Genomic DNA, 23,883 nt, shown 5'->3' on the forward strand with positions numbered 1-23,883 from the left:
ACCTCTTCAGTGTTTTGGACTTTTTAGCATTGAATCTGTTAATTGATTCATCTCTCAATATGCATGCAGAATGCTTTAGAAAAAAATGTGCCATTTTTAATGTTGTGGGGTTTTTTTCTGCAACACCACACTTTTCACAAAGGCTGTGCGTTTTTTTGAGATCAGTTCTAATGTTAGAACGGTGCAGACTTTCTGCTGTCCTGGTTTTGTTCTGGCAGGGTTAGTGCACTCCCAACCATCATCACCTCACAAGTAACCATTCTGTGACTGAAAGGCACACTCTGCTTCCATGTGAGACTAGAAATCTTTGACCTGCAAAAGAAATAATTTAGGAAAAGTTAATGAAAGAGATTCATAGGATCTGGAGTTTTTTAAATAAGACAGATGATGAACAGTTGATCATTGTTTAGTCACTGTAAGAAATGGGAAGGAGCAAAATGAAACTATCAGGCAGAAGCTTTAACACTAACAAGATACTTCTCCAAATGCCATGTAATTAAGTTTGCACAGTTCTTTGAGCATCCATAATAGTGTTTGGCAAAGTCTATGTGGTTTCGGAAAACCAGGTCCTCAAAGACAAATTGTCTAGAACATATTTTCAGTAATGGTTGTCTACCGATTTCTATTTACATTTGCTTTTAAAAGTGCTATTAGACTTAGTAAGCAGAATCGCTGCAATTATTTGAATAAGCAAAGCCAACACATATGAAGTGATATATATGTTATTTTGGTACAGAAGAATGCAAAAAGCGAACTTGTTTCTGTATAATTGCTTTTGTGAAGTTTTAGTGTTTTGTTGGGATTTTTTTGTATTAAATAATTGCAATCAGCTGTAATAATTGCAGCCTGCTCTAGATGGCCCTGCTTGAGTAAGAGAATTGGACCAGGTGACCTCCAGTGGTCCCTTCTATCCTCAACCATTCTGGGAAATGAGGATGGATTTTGTTTTGTTGCTTTCAATTTCATACTGTATTTTTTCAGTGAAAACCTTTTCAAAAGTGTGGCTATAATTCTGAATTGCTTTGATATAATTAGTTCAACAAAGTACAGAAAACTGACTTTGAAAGAGATGCTTTACAGAGGTGTCCTTCAAAGTTATTTCTGCAAGCAATTTCTGTGGATTTAATATAGTTCATTGTTCTAGATATCTAGATTGCTAAAATTCTTCTAATGTAGCACCAAAATTACTATGTAAATCACCATATTTAGACATAAAAGCAGTATTTTGCACCTAAGTGATAATGTAGGAGTTTTGGGTGTTCCACAGAGATCTGTGCTGAAAATTTTGGTTTTGAGTATATTCTTAAATGTTGTTAGAAAAGAGGTGAACCTGAAGACAGTTTTTGCTAATGATCTCAGGTTATTCGAGGTAGTAAGGACAGATGGAAGAACTGAGAGAGTCTTTTGCTTGTCTAAGTGACTGGGCAATAAAATGGCACATGAAATTTGGTATGGTTTAAGGTGAGGCAATAAAGACATGGAAAAAGCAGTTCTGTTTTCAGATACAAAATGGTAGACCGGCTCAGCTGTGTCTAGGAGCAGTAGGTTTATATTAAGAAAGTGCTCATTAGCAGTCAGAGAAGCAAACCAAATGCTAGGAATTATAAGGAAAGGAACAGAGAATAAAACAGGAGTCATAATGGCATTGTAAACCTGTGGTTCACCCACACATTGAATAATGTGTGTCTTGATCCTCTACCTCAGAAACAATGTTTCAACAGGACAAGGTTCAGAGAGGGATAAGAAGGGCAAGGAAGGATGTGAAATGGCTTTCACAACAGGCATAACTGAGTATTAGAACTTTCATTATGTGAAATAGGCAATTTAAGGGAGGAAACATAGCCCACAAAAAATAATGCCTGCCCTGGAAAGGGATCAACAAATGTTTATTTCTTCTTGTACAAGAAACTAGAAGCCAGAAGAGGAGGTTTTCCTGGAATGTAGTTGACATGTTTTTGGTATTCCTTGCCTAAAGATATTGGTGATGTAGATGCAAGAAGTTTATGTGGCTTCAAGGAATGTCTGGACAAGTACATGTAAAAGACATCTATTAAACTTCACTGAATGGACAAATTAGACCAGCCTAAGAAATGGCCTGGGCTCAAAATAATTGTCTGCTGAGAGAGCATTAAGAAAGAAAAATCAGATATGCATACCTTTTTCTTTCATCCCTCTGAACAATTGTTTGTGACTAGGTGGACCTTGTTCTGAACCAGTGTAACTACTGTGGGTTTAAGTGAGTTGACAACTTGTCATGTGGTGTGAAAATATTTTCTTCTTTCTTTTTTTCTTTTTTTTTTTTTTTTTGGCCTCCTCTCTTCAAAAAAGATGAAATTGATAGCTCCTCAATGTCAGATGATGATCGAAAAGAGGTCGTCAACATCCAAACATGGATAAATAAACCTGATGTGAAGTATAACTTCCCCTGCAATGAAGTAAAAGAAAATGGACATATGTTTCCCAGGTACTAGAATTAGTTCTAAGCTTAAGAAAAATGCCTGTTTGATACACATTAAAAAAATATTGAGCAATTAAGTTATTCTTTATATTAAACTTGAAAATGGAGGTACAAAACCACCTAGAACAAAATGTTGCCACTATATTTGCATTCTTACATTTGCAGTGTTATGGGAAGGGGATTAAGTACAAAACCTACTATGAAGTTTTGCTTTGCAAGACAAGATAGTGATAAAAATATTGCCACTATACATAGGCTTATTTTTCAAGACCACATAGATCTAAGTACCTATGGCTCCAGTTTTTCATGTATACTTGTCTCTGTCGCGTGTACCACACACCCATCTCGCCCTGAGATTCAGTGACCTCATTAATCCTGCAAGAGCAGAACAGGATGCTTGGTGTATTTTGGCTTCCCCAAAGAGTACAAATCCTGTTGAGTCTGGATAACAGAAAATTATGATGGGCTTTCTCTTCCATTATGGTCTGTTCTTGTCTTTTATTATGAATTTTATTTTCCCATTAGATTTATTTTATATGATGTATGATTAGTAATCTGTCATAGTATGATTTCTCCAACTGAGCCGGAACAGAACTATTGTGTTCCCACCACTGTTTTAACATGCATTCCTTCCATGAAGAAGGCAGAAGTGGGTTTTAAACTGAGCTGGCAGGACAGCATCTCCACATTGGCGTGTGTACAGCGATTGACAGTCATGGAGTGCCAGCACGTTCTTTTAACTTAGGTCTGATGCTCCACATGTAGGGATGGGGTTAGGGTGTGATTGAAGAATGAAACAGAGAGGCTGGAGACATTTTCCCCACTCTGTGTGTGGCCTGACAGATTCCTGGTGGTTGTGATCTTTGTTGATAGCACTCATGGCTCTTGTGTTGAGGTGATGATGTAATCTGCTCACTCTGGTTTTGTATGCTGTTGAGGATGCCGTGCTTGTTTTAAAAACTGGCTATGATACAGTACTCAACGAAAATCTGAAGTATTTTGTAGACCTTTCTAAATTACAGATTTTAAAAGTATTGAAACTGGTTTTTAGATTTGGGAACTGTTTTATCTAGCTCTCTCCATGTAGCTTATTTGTAGAATTTAGCTTTCTAAATAGCTGATACTTAGTTCATTAGCAAATTTAATTTATATTTTTCTTTTCCTTCAAGTCACCTCCTAGTAACAGCAACTCATATGTACTGTTTGAGAGAGATCCCATCGCGAAAGGGACTGGCTTACATACAGTCTCGACAGGCACTCAACTCTGTTGTCAAAATCACATCCAAGAAGAAACACCCAGAACTGATCACCTTTAAATATGGAAATAGCAATACTTCAGGCATAGAGATTTTGGCAGTTGAAAGGTAAGCCATCTCAGTAGCAGAGATGTAAGTGGTAATGCTATACAGAATGCTGTCAGCTGGAGATGAGGGGCATGCTGTCATTCCCAGAATTGAGTTCAGAAGTAATAGTTTTTATTTAGGAACAGATAATTCAGATGTGAACTCTCCTCATTCTGCTGGGAGATCTTTTTTCTAGTTCACAAGACCCAGCAGAGAGGGACCCCATGTTCCGCAATGACAGTTGTAGGCAATGTGATGTGTGCAAGCATTTTCTTTTTGTAATATGTCTTAAAATGAAATGGACACCTACCTGCAGCCTAAAGTATGGATTTTTGAAGAGTGGCATCAAGAGAGTATTCTTTCTTCTATGCTGTCTTTTTTGAGACACTTAACTCTTCCCATGCATTGTACAAGGAGTCCAGAAGCCTAATGTCAAAACTCTGAACCCCTGAAACGTGGTTCCTGAAAGTTAGATATGGCAATGCTCAGCATTGGTGTGTGAAAGACTTGGGGGAAGTCAGAGAGATGGGTGTATTGGGCTTTTTCCACTGGTGTAGCCTGTTGTTTCTTGGCACTGTTTTAACAAAGTTGCTGACATCAGCTGGACATTTCATCATCCTCTTCCTTGGAGGCAACTGTGTGCAGTTGGTCCTCTGTTTTCACAAAAAGCGGGAGGTGAGTTTCCTAGCTAATTAGGGAAGTTTTTCCTATGCCTGTTGGCTGCTTAGAATGAAAAGAGCAGACAAAGATAAATTAAAATGTTGCAGAGAACTTCGTTGCTTGTTGAATTAATTGTTTCATCACCACCTTGTTGACTGGAGCAAATCCAGAAGAGAAAGGATTGTAAATAAATTATCTATGGCTATCTATAGGAGTTAAATAAATAAACAACAAGGACTTCATGCTTCAGTCGGACAATGCTGTCTGTAGGGATCTTGAACTGCCTGATCTATACCATTGTCAACTAATGAAGAACTTTTACTTTCCAGAATGACCTGTGATCTACACTTCGACAGTTTTAAGTTCACAAACAGAAAGTGTTTCATAGTATAAACAGGAGATAAATGTTATTTTCTCAGTACTTCTTCATTTTAATATATTCCCCTCCTCCTTCCTCCTAATTTGTGTCAGAGGAAAATCCAAACCAGAATTACAGAATTCATACTAAAAAAATGTATAGTAAATAAATTTTCTTTTTTTTTTTTTTTTTTAAGGTATTTGATTCCAAATGCAGGTGATGCTACCAAAGCCATAAAACAACAGATCATGAAAGTATTGGATGCCTTGGAGAGTTAATAACTAAAGACTTTGTAGTGAACAGTTTATAAAGAAGAAGCAACCAAGATACTGTATCTGGACACAAGCTGACTGTTTCCCAATTGAATACTAACTTAAAATAATTTTTCTGTTTGCTGATGGGAGTGCCTGAGTAGCAGGCTTAAGATAGGGTAAATTATTATCAATTTCTGCACAGGATTTTTAATTTTTTTATTAATTTTTTTTTCTTTTTTTGAGGAAATATTTTTATAAAGGTCAGTTTGTTTCATTTTTTAATGCAGCCTTAATGTGAGTGATCTGCATCTTTGCAAGAGAAGATGCAGCTGTGTTTGCATTAAGTGTGTTAAAAGAATGAAGCACTGCCAGATACACAGAAGCAGTTGAAAACAGTATGGTTTTTAAATTACTGTCCCTTGAAAGTAAGATGTCTCCATTGCTTACAGTCTATAAAATTTGTTTTTGCCTACTGAGTAGTATCAAGGACTGATTAAAAACTTTGGGTTGTGAGCAGAGCAGATAAAAATCTTAGAAATACTGGTGCTTCTCATTAAAAACGGTTAAGTCCAGCTTGGGCTGCAGATAAATGGAAAAAATGCAAGCAATTTGTAAAATTAACTTTTAAAAAGTCTTATCCACTACTAGGTGAAATAATTGGAATTGGTGGTAAGGGTATTTTTAAATACCAAAATGAACTTATGAACCATAACCTTTTACTACAGGGCTGTGATTTTTATTATGCAAAATTTTACATTCCATAGTTTGAGGTTCTTTCTCTTGTAAAGATGCATGTGCATTGAAATTGAAGTTAGTGCTTCATGACACTATAAGACAGTTGAAAACAAGTTACCTGGCTCCTCAGAAACAAAGTGACTAATAATTAGACCTTTTAAAAACCTTCAGTTCAGCACAGAAGTGTGTGCTGACCAGAGGTGTGTTCAGCAAGAAAACACATACAAAGAGATTCAAGTGCTAAATACCTGCAATAAATGTATCCATTACCTGTTGCCTTCACTGTTTCAAGCATTTATTTATATTCTTTTAACTAACATCTTCTAATTATTGCATGTGTGAGAGATGGCAGCTACATGATTGTTTATCAGCAGCTTTCCACTTGTTCCAAGAACGGTTCTCTTCTTAAAAAGCTCAGTTCAGGAATGTCCCTATGGCCGAGGTATGGCAGCGTTGTAGACTGATGTGGAAATTACCCAAAACTGTGAAACTGGAGTAATAGGGATTAGCTTTGCTGTGTGAAGTCTTCTGAGCATTTGAATCAAAACCTGTGATTTGGTGCATCATCAGGAGAGTAAAATAATTTAAACTGACCTTTATAAAAACCAGTTATTCTAAGTTATTAGAAATCAAGCTAGGGCACCTTAATTCTGGAACTAATTCCTTTTTTTTTTTCTTCTTAGTATCTGATTAAACACCAATAGAACTTGAACTGTTGAAGATATTTGCATGAAATTGCACCTGGGCCAATGCTCATGTATTTATAGTTTTGCCCAGCAGCTGTTGTATTACATTTTCCTCTTCGTACTCCCTTCTGAAAATATCCTGAAGAGTCTCTGACTCTGTGCCTATTTCAGCAATGAGATTTTTTTCATGTAAAGATGTTTGTGTTACTGTTTATAAACTACAGTTGTAAATAAACCAGTACAATTTGAACATAACTTGCACTGTCAGAAAGCATTTAGTTACATACTGTGTGAATTCTCTGAATCAATTAACAGTTTTTCCTAAAGGTATTTTGTAAGTGGAAGAAGCTGATTATGGATCATAGGGATCTACTGTCAGTGACATCTTAATGTAAGTCTTTTGGAATTTAGACTAACTTCATTAAATACTTTTGGGTGAACCATAGTAAGCATTCATAGAAAGGTCAAAATGAGCTAACAAATGATCATATTATAGAAAGGGTCTCTGCATAAATTCCAGACCTCTCAGCATCATATTTTTTATGTTACGGAAATATTGATAAAATGATATACAACACATTTCTTCTACTCAGGCAGCGAGGGGTTGGAGGAATTGTGACAAGCACACTCGGTTGTTAAACAGATGTAATTGGGTATTAAATATGGGAAGTGGGTAATGTGTATGCTTCTCTATGAGAACAAGAAATACAGACCTTTTAGATCTACAGTAAGTAAAGCTGCTAAGTTCTTAAATCCCTTTTGGGTAGAAACGTATAATCCAAGCCAGAGACTAGTTATTAATATCAACACACTCCTTATCTTACAAAGGTCAGTCCAAACTACTAATAATTTCCATGGTGTTTCATGTGTCTCTATCCATGATTTAAAGGCTGCTTTTGCCTCATAGTCTACATATCTGTAGTTAATGTGTTTGTTATAAAACTTGTATTGCTAAGCAGAAATTCCAATTATAGTACTGGACTGACAGTTTTTTGAAAAGAAAAATCAAAATAATCAGTATGCTACTTCCTCTACCTTTCATCTTCAAGGATTTTTTTTTTAGTTATTTGCCAGAGGTTTGCAGGCTCTTATAGTTTGCGTGCACTGCTGTCTATATTGTTGAATGTAAGATGACAGCTGCTATGTTGCTTGGGTTTTAATTTTTATTTTTATTTATTTTGGTGATAAAAATGAGGTTTGTAGCAGGAAAGAAACGCTCTTCTCAGACTAAGCTTTCCTGCCGAATGGAAGCTCTTACCTTTGTGTTTCATAGCCAGGGTCAGTGCTTCTGTGCTCACTGATGGCTCTTCAGTCATCTCACAAATTCTTTTAATTCTGATCTGTATGAGAATTTGTACAGAACTTTACATGTATTACCCACCAAAAATACTCTTGACTGTGGAGTTGCAATTTTATTTACATTGCCTTCTCCAGGTGTAAGTAAAGACTACTTGCCGTTCTTTCAGTTTAATTCCTATTAAGTCTTCACACATGGGTCTCAGCAGTGTTTGTAGCTTTTCCTTCCAACTGCCTTTCAGCTGTAGTTTCAAAACTCTTCATGCTGTCAGATAACCTTTTTCAATATAGACTTAGTCTACTGAGTGGCTGAAAAGTTTCCCCTTTTTGGGAAGGAGAGGTGTGATAGCATGTAACTTGTTCTTTCAAGTATATTTAGTCCTTTCAGGTATTTTTGGTTTGAAACTTGAAAAATACACTGTTCCTCCCTGAACCATAGGAAACAGTGGATTTTTAGCCTGTGCTTTTTGCCTTGAAGGGATGATGCTGCTTCACTGCTTGTTCTCTTTCTTATTTTGTGTTCTGCCCTAAACCTCATGTGAACTCAGGAGACAGCCATTCAAAAAATAGTTCATATATGCTGTTTCTGCTACCATGGGCACATCTAAAAGGGTGAGTGACCTGCCAAAGAGCTGCTGCATCTCCTCATCTGTGGTTGTGTACTGTCAGCAATTTTGCTGTCCCTTGTTTTGGTAAGTTTGGGATGAGGTGTTCGCTTTACAGCTCTAAGGGGCTGATTGAACAGTTTTTCTGTTGAAGGAAGGTTTGTAACTGCTGCAAGCCGTGGTGGTTGTGCATTTTTATGGTGGTTATGCACTTAACATCCTTTATCTCTCTGCACAGGTTTCCTGAAAGTGAACATGTGTGAGAGATTGATCACCCCAGTTACCCATTTTGCTTTATCTTTGTCCCTTCTGCTGTCATGTGCTTTGAGCTTGTGGAGATATTCTTGCATGAGAAATAACTGCCTCTACACTACATGAATCTAGAGTTCTACAAATATGCTTTTAAGAAGCCCAAGATTGTAATATACATACATGAGGCAGCAATGTTATGTGCTGAGTAAAGGGGAGCACTCAGTGTTTAAAGCTAGTAAGAAAAACAGTGTGGCAATTAACATATTGGTGTGTACCTTAGGAGATGCTGTTCATGTAAAGGAAGATGGCAATGAGGATATCCCAGGTGAGGGGATTGCCTGTCTCTTGGGACAAGCCTTTAACAAAGCTACGGCTGCTGGGGATTGCTTGGAGCTGGTCCATCAGGATGTCAGCACAGTAATTCTAGGCAGCACCAGGTGCACAGCCGGGTTTTGCCGGGTGCTGAACCTACACTGGAGGAGCGCTCCCAGCACCCTGCCACCCACGGGGGTTAGGCAGGGGGAAATGCTCAACAGCCATTTGGGCTCGGGGTACCTCACCCCCTGCTCTGCCCGCAGGCTGTGCCACTGCCTTCAGCTGTGTTAGCAAAATCACAGAATCACACAGAATCACAGAATGTTAGGGATTGGAAGGGACCTCAAAAGATCATCTAGTCCAATCCTCCTGGCCAGAGCAGGAACACCTAGATGAGGGCACACAGAAATGTATCCAGGTGGGTTTTGAATGTCTCCAGAGAAGGAGACTCCACCACCCACCCTGGGCAGCCTGTTCCAGTGTTCTGTTACCCTCACTGAGAAGAAGTTTCTTCTCATATTCAAGTGGAACCTCTTGGGTTCCAGTTTGCTCCCATTACCCTTTGTCTTACCTTTGGTTGTCATGGAGAAGAGCCTGGCTCCATCCTCATGACACTCAACCTTTACATATTTATAACCATTAATGAGGTCACCCCTCAGTCTCCTCCAAGCTAAAGAGACCCAGCTCCCTCAGCCTTTCCTCATAAGGGAGATGCTCCACTCCCTTAATCATCTTCGTGGCTCTGCGCTGGACTCTCCAGCAGTTCCCTGTCCTTGAACTGAGGGACAGTGCTGTGAGAGCTCATCGAGGAATCAGACAGGCGTTTTAAAAGCAGCATACGAGTCGTTTTTAAGCAAACCTCGTGGCAGGCCCTGTTGGTGAGGCGCTCCCCTTGCCTGCCGCGGCACTGGCCGGCGGAGCTGGAGCTGGAGCTGCAGCCGCCGCTTCGGCCGCGGGTTCCCGCGCCGGCACAGCCGGCCCAGCGCGGGGGCGGGACTACGTTTCCCAGCAGCACCCTGCGCGGTGCTGTCGTGTATGCGCACGGGCGGGCCGCGCAGATCTATGAGGGCGGAGCCGGGGCCCCGCGGGGATGCGGGTAGCGCGCGGAGCCATGGCCCGTGAGTGGCGGCGCGCGCGGAGTAGCCGTTGGTTCCTCTCGTGCCTCTCCTCATCCTCCTCCTCGCGCTTTCCCCCCAGCCCCCGGGGTCCCGGCGCCGACCGGGGACGTGGCAAAAAGGGGCCGGCGTGGTGTTAAACCTGCCCCTCTAGCGGGGCCCCGGCCTCCCGCTCCGGGCCTCAGGCGGGGAGAGGGGTCGCTCCGTAGTGTCGCCTTCCCCGCTCGCCCTGGGGCTCTCGGCGGAGCCACCGCCGCGGGCCCCGCCGTGTCCCCGTTGGACCCTGACTCTTGTCTGACCGTGGGGGCGCAACAGGGGCCGGGCTGCGGGCAGGCTGCTGCCCTGGCCAGTGTTCCCCGGAGCCCGCAGTCCTGGGTGCCGTCTCTGAGCCTTTTGGGGGTGTGAAATAGTGCAGGTACTAGAGGGAGCTGCCCCGCGCACTCCCGCTTTGCTACGGACAGGTGCGAACTGCTTGCTGTGCATCTCTCGGTACTGCTGCGGTGGTCAGCTTGTCAAGGAATTTGATGTGAACAAACCAGACACGTTGAGCTTCTGATGTTTTGAAAAAAACCCCCATATTTCATACTGCTACAGTTATTTTACTTAGATGTGCTTTTACCTGGTCCTGGTTTGCATTGCTATAGGCTTATCCTAATAATTGCTTTTAAAGAAACTTTTGAGGCACCTTAGCAAGACCAGAAGAAATCTTGGGCATTTACACCCCTGTTGCACATTTCACTGCATTTCTGCTACTTGAACATCTCAACGTTTTTAAACAAAACTGTGGATGCATAGTACAAGTATTCTGTTGTGACTGAGCTTTAATTTTGCCATTTAGCAAACTCAAAACCTGAGGTGTAGGGAAAATAATATTAATGGCTTACTAGTGTTTTAAACATTAAGGGAGGTTAGTTAAAATTTTTCCTAGTAGATGCTGTTTTGTTTGGGTTTTCTTTCAAAAGGGAATTTGTACTGAAATGTAAATCTTTAAGTGTCCAGTTTCTCTGAGCAAAAACACATTTCATAAATATTGGAAAGATTTACACAGATTCCTGGTATGGTTATCTATCTATTCAAAATCTCAGTTAAGCTTTCTTTAATCAAGAAACAAAATATTAAGAGTATCTCACATTAAGAGTGGCAAAGTGAGCAGCTAATCATTTACTTAACCTCTGGAAACTAGTTGATTAGCTACTGAAGTGAGAATATTAGGAAAATATTCTGCCTGACTTGTCTTCACTTGAATCGGTTATTTCCGTTTCTCTGACTGCTGAGCTGTATTGCTTGCAGCTTTTTATTTATCCTATAGTGATCTTTGACTGTCTGATGGGAGTTTTCCAGAGAAGAGAGGTGCTTTGACACTGGGGTACTTTTCTTTATGAAGCCAGAACTTTTTTTTTTTTTTTTTAAGGAGATAGTTCTACCTGATCAGGATGTGTTTTCCTACAGTTCAAATTACTAGGGGGTTTATAGAAGGAAGTCCAAGGGTTGTGCACAAAACTTTATTGGATCTCTTCCACTTGTGTACTTCAAGAGCCTAAAAGTAAAAGTCCTGCTTAGTCACATTAGAGACAGTGTTGATAATGCTTGCAACTTTCTCTTGGCTAGAAACCGAATTGCAAATGTTATCTTAATTGGGTTTTATAGCCATTTCCAAGGCTAGGTGTCATTTGATGGATAAAAGCAAACTATTCCCATATTTGCTGCTTTCAGGATGATACAATCGTTTAGCTTGGTGGTGGCATTTTAGCACATGCAGTGTTCATCAGGTGACTGGCACAATCAAAAGGCTTACAAAGCCTGTGGGAACCTGGGAATGAAGAAGGAGGTCCAGGTGATTAATGGTCTCCCTTTCTGTCACACAGTATCGTATGTTAGAACTTGGGCTGGGTACTGCCTAAACTAAATGTATTACTAGCACGCGAGCTCTGTGATCTCTGAGCAGAGGGATGGCGATGTAAGGTTCCCATTAGCAAGCCTAGGTTTGAATGTTATCCGTGTGTTAAGAGACCATTTCCAGAGTTCGTAGACAGACTACAAAATGAGTTGGAACTGGTTTGTGTATATGTTAATATATAAGCAACTTAATTTTGTTAAATGCTCATTAGTGAATTCAAATTTTGAAGAGTTTTTCCTGGGGGAATTTTGTTGACTATTTTTTTTCTTTCCTTTCTGCCATTAGACTTCCGCTTGGCTCTTATTCAGCTTCATGTATCTCCTGTTAAATCAGATAATCTTCAACGAGCCTGTGGACTGGTGAGAGAAGCATCAGCTCAGGGAGCAAACGTTGTGGCTCTACCTGTGAGTAAAAATCATGTTCTGCTTAGCATCTATACATTGAATCCTTGGAAAACTCTTTCTAGTGTTATATATATTTATTTTTCTCTCTGGATAGCTTAGATACTCTCTGAGGCTCCAAAATAGGGGAGAAACAAACAAAACAAAACCACCAACAACAAAAACCCCCAAAACAAAACAACAACAACCAACCAACCAAGTACAACAAAGACAAACAAACAAAAACAAACAAAAAACCCAAACAAACAAACAAAAACAACAAAAAAACCCCCACAAACCATTAAACACACAAAAAACCAAACAGGGGTTCGGTTTAGCAGCACACTTGCAGCACACTTTAGAGGAGGAAAAGCAAGAAGAAAAAAAGGCAGGTTGTCTTTTTGTGATATAAGGTTCTAGTTAAGTTTTTGCTGGTTTAAATCCCAGGCAATTCCATCACTGGTGTGTTCTGAATTCACAAAAATGACACTGTGGTTTGAATTTTTGCAGACACCTTCCATGCTAGAAATGTAGGAAAAGGTGATTTTCAACTAAATCATATTGATACGAAGATGAAAGAAATCAGGTATACAATGACTCTCTTTGCCATAATAATTCCAGATTGGGTAGTACATGAGAAACAAATTAGACTTAAGGTATTTCCAGCAGGTCATTTGTGGCTGAGTTATGATTAAAACATTTCTCTTGTGACTTCATTGTATGGGAACATAAATAGCCACTTAAAACTACTGATCATTTCTGATTTACTTTTTGGACTTCAGCCATGATAACCGTGCTGTATTTTCACACAGGTGAGTGTGCTGGCAACGAGGTGACCTTTCCAGTGCAGCTTTGAGCTTTTTTTGTCTCTTTCTGGGGGGTACATATGTTATCCCTGTACCCTACAGCATCTAACTCAGGAGTGTAAAGTTCTCTGGGTGAACTTTTGGTCTGAATGTTTTACACACAGAATGTTTTCCCTCCTGCTGTCACAGGCAAAGTATTAGGTGACCTTCCCACCTCCTCTGTGCTAACACAGCTCCTGTGCTGGAAATGTGACCTTTGATTATTCTGACTGGGCCTCCTACATTTGGGTTATCTATTATTTGCTAGTTTCATCATGTGCACAAACTTTGAGTTTTCCAGACCTATTTAGTTGAGATACCCACTTTGCCGATGATAATTTATGCTTTTAGAGTAAAACTTGTCAAAAAAAGGGCAAGGTTGTTCGCAGACTTATGGGTGGTAAATTTTGTATTGGCATTACGACATGGGCATGAAATACTCTCTTCCCTCCATGTTTTTGTTTTGTATTTATTTTTTTTTTTTAATTTAAAGTCACACTACATAAAGAACAGAAGTAACTTGCACTGACTATATAATCTACACCTCTGCAGAGGCTTATGGCAGTTTTCCTGTGACGTGTTAGTCTAGATATGTTAAACTTTTTTCATTTCTGAACCAGGAAAAAATTGTGACAGAAAAACAATTTTTAATGTTTGTGGATAAGGAAATAAACCCAGAATCCATTTGGATCTAGAAATGGATAAAAAGGCAATTCAAAGATCTGTCCCTGCATTCTTACCACTTCAGAGAGCACAGGACCAGGTGATCTGTGCAGACAGTCTGCAGTTTTGTACCAGTGTCAGCTTATGAACAGCCCCATGTGCCGCTGCCACAAACTTGCACAGAGATCTGCCCATTCTGTTGATCCCATGGTTTCAGTACCAGCCACAATGATGCTGCAAATGGCAAGACGAAGGTGGAGGCAGCTGGCATTGCTTTCATTTCCTTGTTGTTCAGTCCAACTTTCAAAAGCCTGGGAAGCTCATTTGACAACCTGTGGAGACTTCTCTTCCTGCCCCTTCCCTCTACAAAGTCTGCTGTGGGTTAGCTGGCACCTGCTGGCCCACTGTCTGTATATGGGGCAAAAACATTCATCCAGTTTTGGTTCTGTTATTCCAGTTCAGTAAAATCTACTACAGTTGTTACAAAGTTTGCTTGAGCAGTTAAGACATAAATGTTTATGGTGCTATTCACAGTTTCTTCTTTTTTTTTTCTTTTTCTTTTTTTTTTTTTTGTTTGTTTGTTTGGTTTTGTTTGTTTGTTTTTTAGTTGTTGTTGTTGTTGTTTTTGTAGTTTTGTTTTGGTTTTTTTTTTGGGTGGAGAGTGGATCTTATTACAACTTCCAGTGAGCAAAAGTAACAATTGAAGCAGATGCTTGGGCTGGAAATCACTTGCCAAAGAGTAGGTGCTGTTACTGTTTGATAGCCTATCTGTGGCCTTCAGCTGTACTTCTTTAGGGGAAAAAGTATTGGGAGGGGAGGGAGGTGTGTCTCGCATCCTCACAGAGTTGACAAATACAATGCAGAGTAAAAGTTCTGGATATTGTGGGCATCTCAAATACCATTAGCCATCTAGTTCAGGTGTCTAGACTGCTCTGTTAATCGTGCTGTCTAAAGATTACATGCCTGGTTCTAAGGGGTAGCAAATCTTTAACTAGAGCCTAGGACAGAAGACACTGTTGAGCTGTGGGGAAATGATGTTTAAAGGATTGTTTTAGATAAAGAATATATAATTTTGAGAAATGCCTACTTTTGCAGAGGTCCTTTTTAAAAACAAATTAATCATGGGCTGTAGACAAGCACATGCATTTCACAGTTTTGAGAGGATCTATTTAGCTTGTAACTGGTCGAATGAGCTAGGTGGAGCTTGGTTCATTGTTCTGATGAGAACATCCCTTATGATCTTCCTAAGTCTAGACTGATAAACGTGCTAGCCTTGCTACGTGCCACTTGCTTGATACTCCTAGCTCATGTTCTATTTGTCACGTATTCACACCAGCACACCCACTGCGTTTTCTATAATTGTTAAGGTCTCTCTGGCCTCCTGGTATTTTCTGATTTGCTTATTGAGCTCCTGTAAACTCTAACTAAAGATTGTATGAGAGCATTGATAGAGAGCAGATTGCAAGGTCAAGTACATCTCCTTGTAGTGGTGTTAACTGGATTTTAAATTTATTTTTCTAACTCCAGGAATGCTTTAATTCTCCATATGGAACCCAATACTTCAAAGAATATGCAGAGAAGATCCCTGGGGAGTCAACACAGAAGCTCTCAGAAGTTGCAAAGGAGTGCAGCATATATCTCATTGGAGGTAGTTTACTTGTAGTCACCATCTCATTGAGGGAAAAACAGGCAATGTCTATTAGTGCCATCAGATCACAATTCCATGTAATACAGTGGGGGAAATCTTTGTTCTTGCCTTTACAAAGGATCCATTCCGGAAGAGGATGGTGGAAAGCTGTATAATACATGTACTGTCTTTGGGCCTGATGGTGCTATGTTGGCAAAGCATAGGAAGGTAAGATGGCACTATATTGTTACTAGAAGATTTCTCAGCAGTGTTGCACAAATTATTTCATCTGTGTCTACAGGTGATGGGAATTAGTAGAATCTTGCATTAATGATAAGCTAAGTACTGTCAGTAAAATTGCATGAAATTTTTATTTGGGATATGAAAATGCCCCTTCTAAAGGTGGTCCTAAACTTGTTCTGGATGAGGACAACAAAATGCAGAAGGCATAACTGGCTTTTTCCAGATCCTGGGAAAACTGTGGTAAAAAGTAAATACCGATCCAACTCATCTGTGTACCGTGGTCTAGGTCTAAAACATAGTGCCTCTTAAGTGGGATCAGGGTTTTCCCTCAGGTTCCCAATGGATTTAGTGCTTCTGTTATCATAAATACTGTTCTTTACATAGTTTGTATGCTATATATATGATTAGTGCAGACAACCAAAGTCCAAGTTCCAAAGCTAAGCTGCATCTGCTCTTTGTGGTGGATGCTTGCTTGCTTACTGTCATCTTCCACCTGGACATTGCTTTGTGCCTTTGTAGAAACTACCTTCTTTTCATAACTATAGAGTGTAGTTTCTGTTAATCTGACTATGCATACAGATATCATTCCTTAGGTGAACAACAGCTTATTTCTTTCAAGGAAAAACAAAAAAGAGAATGCAAGGTTACTTGGAGAAAATGAGGTGGTGCAAAATACCTCTGGGAGCAGGTATTAATTTGTTCCATTAACTGATTCTACACTTCAGTACCCTATCAGATCACTTTCTGAAGTCCAGTGTTGTCTTCCATCTGTCATACCATACTAGTCTGCAAGCCCAGTAGTTGTTTGTAGAATGAGTGCAGGCTTGTATTGTGTAAATATGAATGAATAGTTGTATAAAACCAGCTATATTATTAGGAAGCTCTGGTCAGGAACAGACTCTTGCATTGCAGGGAAGGGATAAAGACTATATGGAGGGGCTAAGAGGTATCTGCAGAGCTGAAGTTGTGGGAATTTTATGACTAGGTAGAGGTATTTTCTGGAGAAGTTTTGCAGGAATGAGACTTAAATCATAGAGAAGAAAATATCAGCTTCTTTAACATTCTTTACAATCATCCTGACAAATTCAAGACATTTTATATGTATTCTTTCTTTTGCAAAATTACTCATTAGATAAAGATATCCAGCTATTTTGCAGGGATTGTTTCTGCGAAGAAGATACAAAGCTATACTACAAGTTAGTTGTTACATTTTTTGCTGTTTTTAACTACTCTCTATTACTGCATGGGAGAAGGACAGGGAATCATATTTGGTATGCAGTATAAGTGTTTGATATGTGCATTACTCGGGTCACAGGCATTATATGTGTTGTTTAAAATGGCCAGTCTTTTTTTTTTTTTTCCAAAATAACTTTAGACGTGTATGAAAAAAACCCAAAAAAGCTGCTTTAAATCATCTTTAGGAGATCTCACAATCTTAAACAATATTTAGGTGGGATCCTGACAAAGAGTAGTCTAGGTAACAGTAGCTAGAAAACACATGCCTAATAGAAGAGGCTCAAATACCAAGCAGAGAAATTGTTATTAATTGTTATTAATCATACTATAATTACAGGTTCATTTGTTTGACATTAATATCCCTGGGAAGATACAGTTCAAAGAGTCTGAAACACTGAGTCCAGGGAATAGTTTCTCCATGTTTGATACTCGTGAGTATACGACAAGCCCTCTCTTTAAGGAGCTTTACCACAATAACACTACAGTCATTCTGGAATTCTCTTCCCCTCCTCCCCAGCAATGGAATTTTAGACTGTCAGATTTATATTAGGCATTTGACAGCCATAGCAAATATAGTTTAAATTGTTCCAAATGTGTGGGTCATTTTAAAAAGGCAACGTGATTGCAAAAGGGCATGACTGTAGTTTCTTTAGTCCAGTGAAAGCTTCTTTTTATTGAAAATGAAATAATAGAAAAACCTGCGGCTAAATGAGAGGGGAATACATTATGCAGAGACCTGATATAACATGAATTTGTAGAAATGGCTCTTTTTAAAGGGTAGATAAGATTGCTTCTCACAGTCTTCCTCTCATCATGAAACATGAATTCTCCCCCCCAAACAGCCAATGCTTGTTACAGAAAAGGATACACATTTAAATATAGCTCCTTTTGTTACTGTGGGACATATAAAATAGCAGCCGGCAGGATAGCTACAGAGAGTCTTGCGGTTGCTTTTGTGTACTTGTAATAGCAATATAACCATTGTCTCTTGTGTTTTGAGGACAGCATACTGTAAAGTGGGCCTTGGCATCTGCTATGACATCAGATTTGCTGAGATGGCTCAAATCTACGGACAGAAAGGTGAGGCTGGGTCAGCTAATGGAGCATGGTTAGCCCTGAGGCCTGAACTATGCAGGCTGGTTTCAGGGTGGTACATATGGGGAAGCCTGTGTGATCAGGCAATCTTGTCTTCATCCAGTAACACAAAATGCATCTTGTGGCCAAGACTTTGTTATTCAAATGAGCGTCTCTTCTCCTTGAGTAAAATAACAGTAATTTCCTGATGCACATTTGCTGATGGAGTGAGAAGACCGTACATCCTCAGGCTTGGTAATGTATCACAGGGCTTTGCTAATCTAAGTAATCGCTTGGGTCACGTGTGGGCAAGCTCTGTGTGGTTCCGTTTTGGCCAGAGGTTGGGAAGTGCTGAAAGAAACCTCACCTTGAATCTCAATGTGAAGGGCTACTCTAGGGTCAACTGTCTTCTCCCTAATGATGTCTGGGTTCTAATTTTCTTTTAACAAAGGTTGCCAGCTGCTGATATATCCAGGGGCTTTTAACTTGACAACAGGACCAGCTCATTGGGAACTGCTACAAAGGGGAAGGTGAGAACAATGTAAGAGCTTGTCCCCCTCTTCCAGAGGGAGTTCTAGCAGGTGGAACTGAAGTGCTCTTAAGTTCCAAATGACAGTATGCATCGGAATTGGTGCTGCAGGGCCGCTTGGCTACTGGAGCTGCACCATTGCTCAAGCCTTGCATGGGACACCAAAATGGTTTTGCTCTCAAGGAGAAAAGAGGGGAAGGCTCATGCTTCACTGCTGCCAGTGCCTGTGCAGTTATGCCCTTTCAGGAACGTTTCCCCCATGGCCCTTTAAGTACCCTTCACACACAAACTTCTAGACAGAAGAGCCAATAACCATTTGAGAACTTTTGAGAACTGCTCTAGTTACAGTTAGAAATAGATCCTGAGATTCCTGAATGCAGTATTATTTTTTCACTGGGTCAGCTTTAATCAACTTTGCTACATACTGAATGAACATGTAATTCATTCTACCCACTAACTCTGGAGCAGGTGCTAGAGACTTATCTTTCGAGGCTCTGCTTTCTCTGACCTTCATATCATTTACAGTTTTGGCTAGTCCTTAGGAGGATATATAGCTTGCCCTTCGGAGTGAATTCTTTCTCTTCTGCTTAGTCAACTGGTGGTATTAAAAAAATTCTAACAACTTAATTTCCTCCCTTCTTCCCTCATCTTTCTGTGAACACAGAGCTGTTGATAATCAAGTCTTCGTAGCTACCGTATCTCCTGCTAGAGATGAAAAAGCATCCTATGTTGCCTGGGGACACAGCACTGTAGTAAATCCATGGTGAGTTCAGAAAAAAAAAACCCACAACATATTTTCGTGGTTAAAAATACGTTTTGCTTAACAGTCATATTTCAGGCCCACATTTCCAGCTATTCTTTATGTCATAAGTTCTTGGTAAAAAACAGCTGAGACTTAAGCCTAAAACTGAAACTAGTTTAACAGTTTGTATTCTTTTTGGTAACAAGATACTTAATACTAATATTAAGCATTAGTTGAGCTGCTGACCTTTTCAACTTGTCTGTGAAGTTCAGTTCATTATGGTAATTCTCTGTACAGAACAGAACCATCTTAAACAGCTTGCACAAAACTATTTCATTTCCTCAAAGGAAAACACTGCTTTGACATAAGAAAGAACAAGAAGAATGTCTTCAGCTAGATAAGACAAACTCTGATTTAAGCAGAAGTCACACAGGTGCACAGGAGGTAAAAGCGACCAAATCTTCAGGCAGTTATTTTTCTTTCAAATAAATGGTGATTGCAAAGTAAGAAAAGCTTTATCCACGTCTTGAGCTTATAACTGTAGATTATGAAAGCAGTGACAGAACACCTAGTGGGAAACATGATAAATAATGTTCAGTAGCTCATGCAGAGTAACAGTATACTGCTAGTAAAAGCCAGTAGGATCTGAAAGGAGAAAGTGTTAGTCTTTGCCATATATGGCTGTCCCTGGTGAAGCTCTTTCTTTCTGCTTGAGGTATTCTACGTGCTCCCATGCACTGGTTCTCATAGTTGCTCTTATCATGATTCTTCATCTTTGGAAACATGCTTATGTTAAGTATGCATATGTCACATATAAAATGTGCCACATATAAGCCTGGAAGCTATCATGCCAGTTATAAATTATGATGCTGTTTTTAGGACATCCCTGTCTTTACAGCTGTAGACATCAAGGGCAGGAACTCCTTTTTGTACAAACAGCAGCAACTGGACTGATGCCTTGAGGCTTCTGTGTTAATGCTGTGAACAAATGTGCTTAATTTTGCAGGGGTGAAGTCATAGCCAAAGCTGGGGCTGAGGAAACAGTTATATACACAGATATAGGTAAAGTGTTGGTTTTTTTGTTGTTGTTTTGTTTTTTTCCCCTGCTTGCTTTCTTGAGTAGAGGTCATGAGACTAAGGAGAGACAATTTAAGTCTGCAGGCTTGCAGATGTAATTACAGATGATGCAGCATTCCCATCCCTTCTCAACTTCTGCTGGAGTAAAGCATGGACAAGCAGCACTTGACTATACTCTTCCAGTTTCCTTGCTTTTGAGGAAGCTGCCACCCTAGGAAAGAGCAAAGTGGCAGTGCCCTACAGACCCATTCTCTGTTAAAGCTGCTCTTTTCCTGCCGCACCTCAGAGGAAGTCAGGAGCTTTCCTTTTTGACTGTTCTAATAGCTCTTTCTTCCTCCCCTGCAGATCTGAAGAAACTTGCAGAAATACGTCAACAGCTTCCTATTTTAAGCCAGAAGCGTGGTGATCTCTATGGTGTAGAGATGAAAAAGTGAAGCTGGGTGAATAGGGAAGCAGCACAATGGCTGCTGCTTTCATTTTCAGAAAGATCCCCTTACTGGTTGGTCCACAATCTACTGCTAAATGTGCCAGTTAACTAAAAAAAAAAAAAAAAAAAACAACAAAAAAAACAACAAAACAAAAAACTGTGGTATAATTCTAAAATTGATTCAAATAGAACTTTTACATCTCCTCTCACACTTCTGTGTTTTACAGCTAGGATAAAGATGGGGCTGAAATCAGTTCAATGCAGTAGTAGTTAATGTTGGGTTTTATGCATCATGTTTTAGTTACCTTTTTGGGATATTTTGTAGAACATAGAAATGGGAATCTTGGTCTCTGGATATCCTCTGGTCAGCTTTGATATTGTGAATTATCAGGTAATCTACAAGTATGACTCTTTCACCTCTGTCCTTCTTATTTGTACGTGCCTTAACAACTCGGTTTAAAGTTTCTTAAATGTCGAACTTCCAACTTAGAAAGCTTAAAATTTAACACACTACGCAAAACAGGCCAAACTCCACTCTCTACTAGAGACAATGTAAGAAGCCACCAGACAGAACTGCTACTATAAAATAATCTGATGAAGACACTGATTAAGTCTTTCTGCCCACAGTCTCCCGGAAGACAGTTACTAGAATTGGTCAATGTTTAAATGCATCATTGCTACTGAAGGCAACTCCTGGCAGGCTGCATGGGAAACACTCTTTACTTCATTGCTTCTACTGAGGAGACTAACAAACTGATTATTAAAGATGGCTTTAAAATACTTATAACTTTTTTCTTTGGTTGATTGTTTTACATCTTTTTTTTGTTTTTTGTTTTTTTTTTTTTTTTTAAGGAAGATACCTTGTTACTTCTAGTATTTTTTAAAAAGAGAAGAATTTGCAAATAGCATAGTGACTTTTTTTCTCCTTGGGATGAAGAAAAAGCAGCAACTTTACCTATCTAGCCTTTACCACTAGAGTTTTAGTTTTCCATCAGCAAAAATGTTAAAGCAATAAAGCTAAATGAGACTTCAAAATACAAAAATGGGAAGAGGGAGATAAGGTTTTTTGTCTTGCTCTAGCCAACCACCAGCTTCCCCCCAAAACACCTTACCTTTTTATTAATGTTCAGTCATCTGCCTCTTCTCACAGCTGTTCTTAACTTTTTATTTGTTTTGCTTTAATGTTCTTTTGTTTTTTCTGGAATGAATTAGGTGTATATTTTACAGAGGAAAATTAATGGTTAAATTGAGCCAAACCCTGAGGCATCTTTCCCCTCAAAAGACAGGTCACACCATTCCACACAGTGGCATGATCTATTCCAGCAGGCATTTTTTTGGTCTGCACTGCATTGTGGTGTACATACTGTACTGGAACTCTTAAGAAACAAGCCACAGAGCATAAGGTGAAACGAAGATTTATTTGTTGAAAAATAAATATAAAAAAATTAACAATTTACCATTCAAGTCTCCTGCATTAGATTAGTGCCTCCCACATACTCAACACTTGGCATCCATTATGGCCATCACTGGGCTCTTCTAAATCAAGGGGAGGGGAGCGGTCAAGCTCATTTTCGCTGGGGGGGCACATCAGCCTTGCAGTTGCCTTCAAAGGGCCGAATGTAATTTTAGGACTGGATAAATGTAACTACTTGTACATTTATCCAGTCCTAAAATTACATTCGGCCCTTTGAAGGCACGTGCGAGGCTGATGTGCCTCCCCAGCGAAAATGAGCTTGACACCCCTGTTCTAAATCATTACAACTGTTATACATCCATTTTTCTAAACTACTCCAGTTGTCTTTCTCTTCTCTTTACTAGTTTAACATGCAGCAGAGCAGGAAGTAAATACTACCTCTGGAGGATTAAAGTTGTGCAGGATTCTTACAGGCTGACCATATAATTTTAAAAATGCAAAGTGCAGTCTGTGACAGAACAACAGAATCCGTGGCCTGGACCCTCTTCCCGTACAATCCCAAATGGAGAGAATGGGTGAACTCAGGTAAAGAGGTGATGTGAGCTCAGCCCTCATCAGTCTGTCAGGACAAATTTAAAGCACCTTGTTTTAATAGGATGTTTTAGAGGCCTCCAGTGCAATCCACACAGAAGTGATAAAACCAGACTGTGAATTTTTGGGGTGGATTTCAATGAAAAAAGTAGACAATCAGTTCTCAGCTAGATAATGCAGTCAATAATCAGTCTCTGTGTTGGTAGAAAACAGACACTTTAAGTACACACCAATACTCTCCAAGTATAGAAAACCAGGCAGTAAGAGCTCTGAAATAGCTCCAGAATTTCAACGTGCAAGAATTCAAATTATTTTTAAAGAAATGGCAGAAAACACAGTTAATGCCTGCGTATCAGGCAGTGTTATTACCACTGCAGCTGAGAAGCCTGGTTAAAGCTGCATCTAAGCTGTGCTTAATAGTTCTAGAATAAGTTACAGTACAGTTCCTTAGTATGTGTTTGTTCCCTCTTTCCATCTGCAAGTAGATCCTAGTAATTCATGTCACAACTTCTAATCGCCACTTTGGCAAACTTGTCTCTTAACATGAACAGCAGGGATTTTACATGATCAGAATTAAGATGCAAGATGTTTAAAAGCAACTTCCCAGAGTCCCCAGAATAGACCAGGTTTATCCAATTCTTCGTGACTAGCCTCAAACATTACTTAGATATTTTTTAAATAGGAGTAATACTTGTTTCAGTTCAGCTCTTGATCCCTATTTAATAAGCTTTTCTCAAATTTCACATGCACACCTGGTTTAAAGCAAAGCCTCAACTGTATCAGCCATTAAAAAACAAAATCCCTTTCACTAAAAGGATCCACCTGCACACACACATTAACAAGGTGTCAGCTACTCAGATTCCCAGCTTTCCTGGCTGTATTTCCTTTCCCCTGTCATCCTCAGCTTTCAAGATCATACCTCTGTCAGTGATGAAAGCAATGAGAAATAAAACCTGTCAATTCCATCTCTGCTTTTCATTTTTTCTTAAAGGTTGAAGTGAGAGAAGATGACAGGGAGTCAGTCAGCACTAGTTCTTCCTAGATTCAGAGCAACTTCAAAT

The 23,883-nt window shown here is 39.6% G+C and overlaps 2 protein-coding genes and 1 long non-coding RNA gene across 8 annotated transcripts in view; 2 read left to right on the forward strand and 1 right to left on the reverse strand.

Moving 5' to 3' along the window:
* The window catches only part of TBC1D23 (TBC1 domain family member 23), a 35,942-nt gene extending 29,174 nt beyond the window's left edge, over window positions 1–6,768 (forward strand). For both annotated transcript variants that reach the window (XM_082043290.1, XM_082043291.1), the window contains 3 exons: window positions 2,329–2,464; window positions 3,628–3,822; window positions 5,016–6,768. In XM_082043290.1, the coding sequence (XP_081899416.1) occupies window positions 2,329–2,464; window positions 3,628–3,822; window positions 5,016–5,097 (413 nt within the window). In that variant the 3' untranslated portion in view covers window positions 5,098–6,768. The remainder of the gene's footprint in view (window positions 1–2,328; window positions 2,465–3,627; window positions 3,823–5,015) is intronic.
* Window positions 77–9,915, reverse strand: LOC309435251. Of its 3 annotated transcripts, XR_014183139.1 has the most exons (4): window positions 9,534–9,815; window positions 7,753–7,834; window positions 2,157–2,425; window positions 77–312 (listed from the first exon to the last, which is right to left on the reverse strand). It is a non-coding gene; the product is annotated as an uncharacterized lncRNA (long non-coding RNA). The 3 variants fall into 3 exon arrangements; XR_014183137.1 differs by lacking the exons at window positions 7,753–7,834; window positions 9,534–9,815 and adding an exon at window positions 9,822–9,915; XR_014183138.1 differs by lacking the exon at window positions 7,753–7,834.
* Window positions 9,916–9,979: 64 nt separating this feature from the next.
* Window positions 9,980–23,811, forward strand: NIT2 (nitrilase family member 2). Of its 3 annotated transcripts, none has more exons than XM_082042931.1 (10): window positions 9,980–10,080; window positions 12,260–12,378; window positions 15,390–15,510; window positions 15,629–15,717; window positions 17,306–17,399; window positions 17,974–18,048; window positions 18,494–18,572; window positions 19,236–19,334; window positions 20,320–20,375; window positions 21,445–23,811. In XM_082042931.1, the coding sequence occupies exons 1-10, from the start codon at window positions 10,053–10,055 to the stop codon at window positions 21,555–21,557; spliced, it is 873 nt and encodes a 290-aa protein (XP_081899057.1). In that variant the 5' UTR covers window positions 9,980–10,052; the 3' UTR covers window positions 21,558–23,811. The 3 variants fall into 3 exon arrangements, with proteins under 3 accessions (XP_081899057.1, XP_081899058.1, XP_081899059.1); XM_082042932.1 differs by lacking the exon at window positions 21,445–23,811 and adding an exon at window positions 20,736–21,014; XM_082042933.1 differs by lacking the exons at window positions 9,980–10,080; window positions 12,260–12,378 and adding an exon at window positions 14,489–14,601.
* Window positions 23,812–23,883: the final 72 nt, after the last annotated feature.

The sequence above is a fragment of the Streptopelia decaocto genome, assembly GCF_964273445.1.
Source record: "Streptopelia decaocto genome assembly, chromosome: 1".
Taxonomy (NCBI): Eukaryota; Metazoa; Chordata; class Aves; order Columbiformes; family Columbidae; genus Streptopelia; species Streptopelia decaocto.

Coding starts and splice junctions, on each gene's coding strand:
- NIT2 (XM_082042931.1), top strand. CDS start 10,053: ATGCGGGTAGCGCGCGGAGCCATGGCCC. Junction 17,400..17,973: donor TTTCTCCATGTTTGATACTC/GTGAGTATACGA, acceptor TTTTGAGGACAG/CATACTGTAAAGTGGGCCTT. Junction 19,335..20,319: donor AGCACTGTAGTAAATCCATG/GTGAGTTCAGAA, acceptor TTAATTTTGCAG/GGGTGAAGTCATAGCCAAAG.